We start from the raw sequence: 12015 nt of genomic DNA, 5'->3' as shown, positions 1-12015 counted from the left end.
ATATTTTAGTCATTAATTTCAACTCATAATTTGAATAATTTCATCACTGATAATGAAAAAGCAATTAAATTTGTAATTAATTAACATTTTTAGTCATCACTCATTATTAATTACCAAACAGAACCCTTCCTTTAAAGACAATAACTGTTGTCTTTCACACAGTTTCACTATTATAAATAATTATTATTTTAGCATAAAACGACAGGCAAAACTCCTTACCATATTTGCTTTATATGGATGTTTGGTAGAACATTTCCCCAATAGCTTCATCATATTCTTTTCACCTACACAACTCTCTATAAACTGGTATTCTCCAATGATCTGCAGTCTTCCTTCTCATAAGTTATCTTCTCTCCATTACCATGAACTTAAACTACTTTCATGTAACTGACATAACTTTCCATTTTTCTATATACTTTAAATTTAATTTATTGTTCTTTACTTGCATATCTAGATCAGTAATTGCCATCAACAACAACAAAAAAAAATGACATATCTACATACACATATATTATGTGTAACTATCGTTTAACGTCCGCTTTCCATGCTAGCATGGATAGAAAATTAAGATATTCTAAAACTACTGTAGAAATTAACTGTCATTAGTTAAAAACTGACAAAATTAGTATTTATTGCTTTTGCACTGCACATTTCTTCATTGCATATTTACAATGTTTAAATTTTATATTCAGGTTATAGTGCTTCTCCATTTTCATGTGTTTTCAGAACAGAAACAATAAATACAATAACATTTTCTATAAATAATCTATACATAATAGCATGTAGATCTTGGGTTTTAAAACCTATGGAGAGAAAAGGTTGAAGGCTGCACATATATAAAAGCTTTCTACCAATAGACCAAAGCAATCCACTTCAGAAACTGTATTCTCATCAGTGAGAATTGTATGTTGTCATAATACAAATTTATAAACTCGAAGGGAATGTTAAATAATTATTTTTGGAATTCTAACACCTCCTGAAATGTGTTCTTACATAACATAGAATCATATTAAGACAAACTGAATATAATATCAAAACTCAATCTGTCTTTACCTTTAAATAGAGATATGTTGTCAAGACTGATATTTTAAGTAAAATTGGATAAAATTTATTTTTATATAATCAGATAAAATATATTTCTATATGGTCTAATAAAATAGTTTATACCCATGAAAATTGGCATAATACTTTCACACTTGAAAAACATCAAATAATGTTATTTTGAAGACTTAATCTTTTTGATAAGATTAAACAAATATCTTTAATCTTATCAAAAACTTATGATGTTACATATTCATATTCATAGTACTTTAAACATTGATTGAGATGTAAATTTTAATCCCAGAGCCATCCTACTCAATTAAAATTTAGTTTAATACGAACTGTACTTTTTTTTTATTTATATCTTTCTATGTTACATCCCCTATCATGAGAAGCATTCATATTATTAAAAATATGCAATTTTGAATGTGTTCATTAAATGTGCCTATATGTGTACTACTGCAAGCTAACTAAATACTACCATTTTTCTTTCAAGACATTATTTTTATATCATATATCATAATGCTGGTAACCTGATAAGTTTCTAACTACCACATATATATGTATATATTTATATATATATATATACATATATATATATATATATATATATATATGTATGTGTGTGTGTGTGTGAGAGTATGTATATATATTTGTTTGTGTATGTGTGTATATATATATGTATATATATACATATATATATATATATATATACACACATATATACATACACACACACATATATATATACACACATATATACATACATATATATATACATACATACATATATATATATATATATATATATATATATATATATATATATATATATATATATATATATATATATATATATATATATATATATATATCAAATGTCAATGAATGCACATAAAATAGCTATCTAACATAATTTGTAAGCATTTGGAGGACTATTAATTAATGCATAATGAGATACAATCAGTAAGTTTTGTAAAACTGAAATATATGAATGAGAATCTATATAATTTATTGCCATCTATTTATAAACAAAACGCATTTCAAATGCTTTGTTGTTGGACGAACATAGATACTGAAAAGTTTAGTTTTTAGACTAACGATTATTTGTAATCCTTCTATTCAATCCTTATTATACAGTTATTCAATGTTAAAGTACTGGCATGTAGACGTAGTTTATTTCACAAAATGTATTACTTATATTATGAAATAGTCAAACTGAAAATTAAACAAACTAGTCTACTTTTCAAAATGGCTACTTTGTAATATTAGTATTTGAAATAATTAGGTTATATATTGTATATGTGATGACAAGTAATATTAGTAATAATCCATATGTCTATTATAATCCATCACTTTACTTTTAAACCTGTTGGGGGTAGGGGTCAATGAAATAAAGTTCCAGTCAAGTACTGGGGTCAATAGTAGAAGGCCAGCAATTGCTGACCTTGTGCATAAATTAGAAACCATTATTATTATTATTATTATTATTATTATTATTATTGTTATTATTATTTATTGATAAATAGAAAAAGGTGGAAAACTAAGTCCATAATTCTTAGATATTAGACACACACACACAAACACACACACACACACATGCGCACAAACATATATATGCATTCAATATTGAAAATCGGGTTAAAGCTCAAATGGTTTTAGGTGTTTACTAATATGTAGCCTTTAATATTCATCGACCATTAATTAATTACAGTCCTCCATATGTATGAATCATCTAAATTTCTTCTTATTACCTTAATGAAGAAACGCAAGCATTTAAAACTCATTCACAGCTTTTATAATGATAAGTGCATTTTTTTCCTCTCAAAGGATTACACTGACGATGAGGATGAGGCTGGCGACAGGAAAAAGGCATGTTTCACTCAAGTTTCTTGCAGAAACTTCCCTAGTCTGTGGACTCTTGCTCGCGCGTGTTGTGTGTCTATGTTTAGAGTAGTTCACTAACTTAATATTTATTGATTTTGAATTTGTTTGTTGGGATCATTAAGCCTATGGTTGATACGTTGTTGTTTTAATACACAACATTCAGGAAAAGGAAACAAACATAAAAAAGAAAAAAAATCTGGAAATCTTTTATGAAGAACAGAAATATTAGCTCTTAGATTAGTATTCATGTAGAATATTATTTTGGTTTCTATAATATTCACAAGAATACTAATTTTTCAAATGTCAGAAAAAATATCTCTCAGGCAAGATTTTCTGATTTTTTTTTTACCATTAATATATACTTCCTGAAATGTTATACTGAAATGTTATTTTTGAGAAATTGCAAGTTTAACTTTAAGTTTGTAATTCAACAATATCTTCCAGAATAGGTGAGTACTTGCCTTGATCTATTTCATATATCATTTCTTTCCTTTTATCATTAATTCCTCTGAATTGAGTGATAGACTATTTCATCAGAATTATGTACATCATATTTCATTGCTCATGTATTTCAAGCTTGACGAAAATTTCACTGAAGTACATTATCAATATCATGTACATAATACACACTTATTATTTATATTAGAACATAAGGAAATAGTCAAGAAATATATATATATATATATATGTATGTATATATATATATTTATACATATATATATATATCAAACAGCTTCTGAAAAGTTACTTTAAGCTGTAGGCAATGCATCCACCTAACTACATAGCTAACTGGCTCAGTAAAATATTGAGGCATTCTGATTATTGGATAACTTGACATAACCCCTTTAAAAACTTGAAAATAAATAATTTATATGACTAATAAAAATGTTCGTGTGATTTATTAAATTAATCTTTAATAATACACTAAATATTTTTTCTGACAGATTTAAGTAAAATTAACTATTTCTATATCACCCTCACTTTATATCAATATTTTACATAAATCTACTTTTTGATGTCACATTAGATGACTTTAGTGGTCTGGGGATACCTTCGTCCTACCTGTCTTAGGGACTATCACTTGACAACCAATGTTGCTGTGTTTACATCCCCACCACTTGGTGGTTCAGCAAAGTGAGACCGATAGAATAAGTCCTGGGGTCGATTTGTTCAACTAAAAGCGGTGCTCCAGCATGGTCACAAGTAAATGACTGAAGCAAGTAAAAGAATAAAAGAATATGAATAAGTTAATACAGTTATTGGGTAACATCAAAATATTGTAGGTAAATTTGTGACAAGCTAAGCTTGTTGCCCAGGTCTGCTTTCCAGCTTTAGCTATTTTCCAGATCATCTAGCATATTACATATCATCTAACATATTATCCACAATATTTAGATCACATAGTTTAAGTTTCATTTAATTCTAGTAACTGTTGTTACTATTCATTGCTCTTTCCTTCACTTTTCACTCTGCACTCATATTCAGAGGAATTTATTTTATCAGTCTTTATTTTAGTAATATAATTCTTCAAATGGAAATTGGTTTTGAATTGCTCTTAGTTTTTTAAATTAATTAGAAAGACTTTTGTCAGTGTGGTTGTAAAGTGACTAACAGTAACAAAACGTAATTTTTGTTGCTATTTTAAAGTAACAGGAAATATGACTCAACAAAAAATAAGTGTATATGCCAAAATGAGTTACAGACAAACTTATCTATTCTGTTTTTGAAGAACGGTTATAGTTAAGTTACTGTATGGTGTGCTACAGTTAATATTCCATTCAGCTATTATTTAAAGATATGTTTATGCAGCATAAACAGTCTTTCACACATGTAGCACATCATACAAATATGAATATAAAACAAAAGTAAAAGAAGAGAATCAATTGTAATTTTACAATTAATATCACTCATAAATTAAGTTTACCATTTGTCATTACTTATAAAATCAAAATTGTATATTTTTGAAATTTATCAAAATATATAATTTTGAATTTATAAGTTTTAATTAATGTTTATTTTGTACTATTAGACTATATAGATTTGAGATCTGCCACATTATACAGTGTTCACTTTGTGGTTTTCTTTTTTTTTTGTTTGGATTGGTTTAGTTTGTTTTGTTGTGTTACTTTAAATATGTCTGGATTTGTCAAGTTGTCTTTCAGTTTGTTTGTAACTGTCTTTTCTTCCATCATGCAATGTGTAAAGCATAAATACCAGGCCTTTATTGTAATTAAATCTTAGGTGTGATTATCTAAATTCATTATGAAGTAAGTATTTTTTAATTTTTAGCATCTCTTTTGCACAGGTGCATTACGTAATTCTATTTTTCATGTCAGATTTTCTTCCACAGAAATATTCAACACAAAGAAATGCTTTTCTTTCAATGACTGTTGTCACTTATTTTTCTTTCTTCTTTTTAATATCTGCAAACTTTATCTTTTGCTTTATTCAGCAGGAAATCTAGTATATTCTAGTCTTATTTTTTTATTAATATATTTTATAGTTTGATTTATGTATATGCATTCATGATATACTATTGGGAACTTTGTCTTCCTTAAAGAAATCTAAGCATATCCATTTTAAAGGAAACAGTGATGCAAACCAAATATACTTAACTTACTTTAATTAAAAGCACAGCATGAATTTTGAGCTTTTTTTCTTCCCTTCACTTGCTTTTCTTTTGATCATAGCTGACAGAGCGCGTGTGAATCCTTTAAACCTATTTGTTAATCCCTATGTAAAAACTTGAGACCCTAAAATAATCACATTTAAGATTTGAAACATTTTTTTTATTGTAGTTTATTTTAATATCTGCTTTTTCCAATAACAGATATAAAGACAATAAATGCCCATATCACCTAAATTTAAATATGTATTTCTTTTATAGTCTACTTTATTATCTACCACTACTCGTATGAGGAATCTAGATCCTGAATTATTAAAATTGTTTGAGAAATAATACAATTTTTGCAACTATGAATATTTCAGATATTCATACAGTCAATCTACATTTCTCAATGCAATTAGGATACAAATACATTTATAAATAGAATTTTGAGTATTAATCTGGCTTTTTGATTAATCCACTGTGTATGATGAAGTGGATCATCTGATAGTTTCAGGTAAATGAAGCAAGTGTTTCACTTAAAACTCTACTCATATATCTATATCAGTCTTAAAATGAGTGATCAGCCTATTCACTCTTCATCGTCATCGTTTAATGTCCACCTTCTATGATGACATGGGTGGGACGTCATATAAATCAGCTCAAATCATCTGTAACACCAGAGACTGAACAGATTAGATATTTAATTCATAGTTTCACTGTGGGTATTGTAGTTTAAAGATATCAGCCAGTCTTAATATATGGCATAAACCCTTTCAACACTAAACTCTAAAAACTGATTCCTCTTCATTGTCAAGACAAAAAGAAATAGAAAATTGCTGAAATTATGATGAAAGTCAAGTCAATTACGTTTAACAATATCAAAAATTTACTACAGAAAGCATTTATTTCTATTTGTTATAAAATCAAAAGTCAAGGCATTACGCTTATTTTCACAAGTATTTCAAAACATATCGAAAAGACATACATAAAATTCTTCATTTTGAATCAGTTCAGTTTATATTAATCACTACAGTAGTATGAAATAAGCTCCCAGCTTCACATGTCTACAATCTGGTTTTGAGGTTCAATCAGAATCATTTTATTTCTTTTTATGCAGACATGATGTGCCACGTTCTAGGGCTGGAGAAATATTAAACTGTAATACTCAAAAATAAGACGTTTATGTGCATCAGCAACATAGATTGCTGAAAATTCAAAGAGAACTTTGGATTTGTTTTGATGGAGCTTAATGTTACATTGCTGCATCTACCATGAAAATCAGAAAATTAAATAGAAAAAAATATTTTTAGTTTTAATAATTAATGAAATTAAATTAAATTAGCAATCAAAACTTATGCATATCTAGTACATTTTAAATTCAAATAAACAATTAACATAAATATGTGGTAATAAAAAGATATCTAATATCTTTTAATCAGCAAAAATGTACTTCTTTTCTTATAATTTTTCATTCTTTCCTTTTCCACTTTGAAAAAATCCATTTTTATAAGTTGAAAAATTATCCTTCACCTTGCTTTTACATTTTTTCCAACATTGCTCAAGTTTGTTACTAGGTTATGTGTAAGTACCAGTAAATGTTTGACAGCATCAAACCAAGTTCTACAGTGAATGTGGTTGAAACTTCCTCTTATCAAATGTGTCTTGAGATGCCATCATGCATGTGTGAGTTTATGTTTGCCCTGCTCTGTCTACTACAGAAAGATTCAGCCAGCCGACGACAGTCAGTTGAGAGCACTGACTTACCCATCATGAAAGTGTCGGCCGAAAAACTTGAGGCTCTTGAAAACCAGCGTCGCAATTCTCGACAGATGCGTCGAGCATCTTTGGCAGATGTGATTCCTGATTGGCCAACATTACAACATAGAATTAAAGAAAAGGAGGTACACACTATGTTCCCAACAATAATTCCTATCTCTTTATCTATCTATCTATTTAATTATATTTCGATATACTAAATAAAGTTGATAATAGAAAACTGAAGATATGAAAGTACTATATGCATATGTGAATATATATAAATTTATATATATATATATATACCTATACTTAAATATTTTTATTGTATTTATCTTTAATGTATAGATATATATATATATATATATTAAATAAGTATTAACAAAGTAACTAAGTAAAAATGTGCATGAAATTAAGTTACATAACAGTATGCACATATATTTAGTCTAAATATCCTTGCATAAGAGTCACAGAGTCTCTATGCTCAAAACGATTTCTAATTATAAAATAAGAGCCAAATGTTATTGTACATTTTAAAATTTATTAAGTCATACATCCTTTAGACTTAAATTAATTGCTTTATGTTTTAACATGAAAGCAAAGTATTTTGTAATCCATCCATACAAATTTAATCATAATCAAGAAAAGTTTAATATCAAATCTTTAGCTAAACATATTTATTATTTTACAAATAAACATATAGGAAGTAGTTTCTCAAATACAGAAAAACTAGCAGTTTATAAACTGTTTTTTTTAATTCAGGCCTAGTTTCAAACTGAATGCTGGGAATATTTCAGTGTGTATCTGACGACCTATTGAGTTTCTGAGCAATGAAAGCGACAGTAACTTTTGAATTGATCCTTATACTCAATTTTCAACTTTCTTAATCTCTTTCCTGTCTTAGTGGAAATCTTTTACAATTGTCAATGATTTTACAAGCAAATTTTGCTTATTATTGTTGCAGGTAATTTTATAGATATTATTTTAATTAGTAAATTTACCAAAAATATATGCATTCTAAAGCAATAAATTAATACTGATAATTAAATTGCTGTTTATTGGCCACTTCATTAGTGTCTTAGTTTATATGCTACGACTTTAATCCAATAAAATTAAAGAGAATAAATAGATAATTGCAATTAATTTCATATATTAGTATCTGATAAAAATGAAGCAAATTCGTTAAAACTACAAGAATTAGGATGCTTAAAATTTATATGGTACCAGAACACACAAACATAATGTTTGAATGTATTTTCATGATTTTAAAAGTTTATATGTTGAAGGGCATCCTTCAGTCTTGTGAGGACTTATTACTCTGCATATTTAATTCGAAAAAGTCTAAGTATGACAGTATGGAGAACTAGTTACTTATGCAGTGAGCAACTGAAGAGAAAAGATAGCCATAATAAGGAAATGAACTTGAGATAACTTCTCTTAGATTAGGTTAAAGAATATTGGACTTCATAGAGAAGATAACATTAGATGCTGACAAAAAGTATTTGGTGACTCTGGTTCATCCATTGTACAACGCCATGAAAGAATAAAATAAAAATAACAAATACCAGATGTCTAAGTGGGAGAAATTTTGTATTTTATATCTTCATTCTAAATTATTAATTTCAATATGAATGGGACGTAAAAAAAAAATTAATTAATTCTTATTATCTTAAGTATTATGTCTCTTTTATGTTCATTCAGTTTATAAATATTTAAGTTTAAAAAGAAATCTGCTTGTTAATCATTGGCATTATTTAAATTTTCCATTAAGAGTTAACCCAACTTTGAATATACCCAGATGGCTTTGTTTGTGGTGGTGTGGTGTTTTTTCATCTATATATTCTTGTTTACCTCCTTCCTTAGTGATTGCTGAAAACCCAATCAGACTTTACAACACATTATTTCCCTCAATAACAACCAGAGAAAAATATCACATATTAATTTACAGATATAAAACTCATGCTATTTCAGTAATATATGATAAAATAGTAAACTTTATGCAAAATATTTAATAAAACTTCCAAGATTTTAGTATTTATATGGTATTTAGTAAGAATATAAGATATTTTAATCATTTTATTACAAAATTTTTTTATGAAATACAATATTTTATGTGTTTTGATTAATTTTGATAATCAAGAGATTAATCGTATTTGTAAAATAATACATTTTAATAGTATTTATACAAGCTGGTATTTGGAATGTAACTTGATATGTTACATTAAAATAGACACTTTGTATAAAATAACAATGGCAGTCTTGGGCATGTTGACATCAAAATCAGTGTCACAATGACACAAAAATGCATTGCCATGTGTTCATAATCAATATTGGCTATTTATTAAAAAAAAAAGGACCTACTTCCAATTTCCAACATAATTCATTGTGAACAGAATCAAAAAAGATTTTACAAAGATATCTTTACATATTTTTGTTAATGGTGGTATTATTCGTTAACCCTTGTTAATGTTTGTTACTTAAATGAAACAGCAGTCACTGGGCCTTCTAGCAATATCTGCCATGACCTCCATTCAGCAGAGAATTGAACTTGAGATTAACTCACCCAAATCTGTAGCCATAAATGTCAACTATAGAACAAAAGGCTCTGATGGTGTTACCAGGAACATACAGTTGATAATTCATTGGGTACATGTGGTCGTGAGAAAGAAAGTCCACATCATTGTTCCTTGATCTTTTACTATGTTGATCCTTTACCATGTTGAGCAGAGAGTATTTGATTGATGTATATCAAGTTCCTTTCCTCTTGCAAACTGATTTACTTGCCAATCTGTTGTATACCTTTCACAGCACATTGTGCTGCAGCCAGATGCCAGATGCCCTACCTCATTGAACTTGAAAATTCTATCTGATGTAGTATGGAGGATGTATGTCCAATCTGATGGTATTGACACTGGATAGCAATAAGCCAAGCTGCTTGATGGATATAGCAACCTTACTATTTATCTTTGTTAAATTAGTACTGTCAGCATGATTATTATGACCGGCTCTTCACAACCTCACAGAATTATCATGTATAAATCTACTCACATTATCTTGACAGGGCTCAACCCTAATCCTATGAACATTGCATAAGTTCAGTAAAAATGGAACACAATACAGTGAAGTAAAGTCATGGACAGCCTTGTTCCTTCACTTGATCAGGATTGGTATCTTATTTCATCCTTGCCTCATGCTTCCTGAACGTTATTTCTCTTGAGGTTATTGGTAGTCAGTTGGATAACTGCTTTCTCAAAATTGGTGCTTAATTCAGGTTTAGACTTAAATTTGTTACTAGCACAAATACTATTATGTGTCTACAATAGAGATCTTCAGACTTCAACTATTATCATGCCACCTCGGCGTTGACAACTTTTCTCACTATGTTACTACTAATGAGATTATTTAAGAGGATGAAGCTGGATTTCCATTCTAATAGGAGCTGGTATGAGAGACCGAAATCTACTAGCTAGAACCCCTACACTATATCCCTACTCACTCTGATTGGATAGAGAATGCCATTCATAGGAATCAATTCTACAAAGTGGAAATAGCTCTTTCAGTGCGACTCTCCCAACTTTCTTCTAAGTAACACATTGACTTTTTCATTGGCAGGGACTACAAAATACTTGAATATCTCTTAGTAACATACGTCTTCATAAATAAAATTTTCACCAGCTCACAAGAATCGTCTTTCGTTTACTCAGTCTTAAGGAAAAGCATAAGCTCAAGATTTATAGTATATAAAACTTTATTTTGAAACTGAAAAATAGATTAACAAGGAACAAAAATATCTGAATTTGTAAATAGGTTTAAACAAAACTGTTAGAAAGTCTATGGTAAATTAGACAAAAATAATGTAAATTAAGATATGAAAAAATCTAATATAATCTCATTTATATATATAAGTAACAGCAATCAATAAGAATTCTCTGGATTGTGACAATAAATATCTATAATGCACATAGCATGTCTCTCTCTCTCTCTCTCTCTCTCTTTCTCTCTCCAACTTCCTTCCATATGCACATAAATACAAAAGTAAACAGTCACACACACATATTTCATGATGCATGGATATGCAGTGAAAGGGTGTTATATATACATAGAACATAATATAATGTAAACTATATTACATGCATGCAACTCATACAGATATTTGTAGATACCTAAAAAATATATAAATGCATACATTCTAAGAGACTTTTTGAAATGCATGACTCGATGAAACCATACTGATTTTTTAAAGTACTTCAAGGATCATTTATAAATGAAGTTTACAATCGATGACATATTTCAGGGAATTGAATTTGAAAATTTTAAAAAATTTGAATATACTTTAGTATATATTCAGCTGCAATTTATTATGTATAGTTTGCTTATTGACTTATATGATTAATATTTATCTTTAATATTTTAAATATATAGAAATAGAAATACAGTTTAAATGTTTAATGACAAATGAATTTTTGTAGTATGTTAAAAGTATTACAAAATGATACCAGTTGCTAAAAACACAAATCAGCTTTATAAAATTTAGTTTAAAAACAAATGGTATGTTAATAACGAAAGTTAAAATAACCTAATTAATGCAACACTTGCTTACAGAAAAATATACATCTATATATATAGCATCTCCAAAAGCAATCAGTCCATAAGAGACTGAAAAACGTAGGAAGTAAATGTAAAAGATATCTTATAAATGCAAATAAATTTTTGTCAGTATATGT

General features: G+C 28.0%; 1 protein-coding gene across 1 annotated transcript in view; it reads left to right on the top strand.

Moving 5' to 3' along the window:
* LOC106869746 (twitchin) overlaps nt 1-12015 on the top strand; it is a 238288-nt gene that overhangs the window by 111770 nt on the left and 114503 nt on the right. Inside the window, exon 28 of the mRNA XM_089354884.1 lies at nt 7255-7437. Coding sequence (XP_089211010.1) covers nt 7255-7437 — 183 coding nt within the window. The remainder of the gene's footprint in view (nt 1-7254; nt 7438-12015) is intronic.

This window comes from Octopus bimaculoides, chromosome 7, assembly GCF_046866305.1.
Source record: "Octopus bimaculoides isolate indiv1 chromosome 7, ASM4686630v1, whole genome shotgun sequence".
In the NCBI taxonomy this organism is placed as follows: domain Eukaryota; kingdom Metazoa; phylum Mollusca; class Cephalopoda; order Octopoda; family Octopodidae; genus Octopus; species Octopus bimaculoides.
This window is presented reverse-complemented; position numbering and strand designations above follow the sequence as displayed.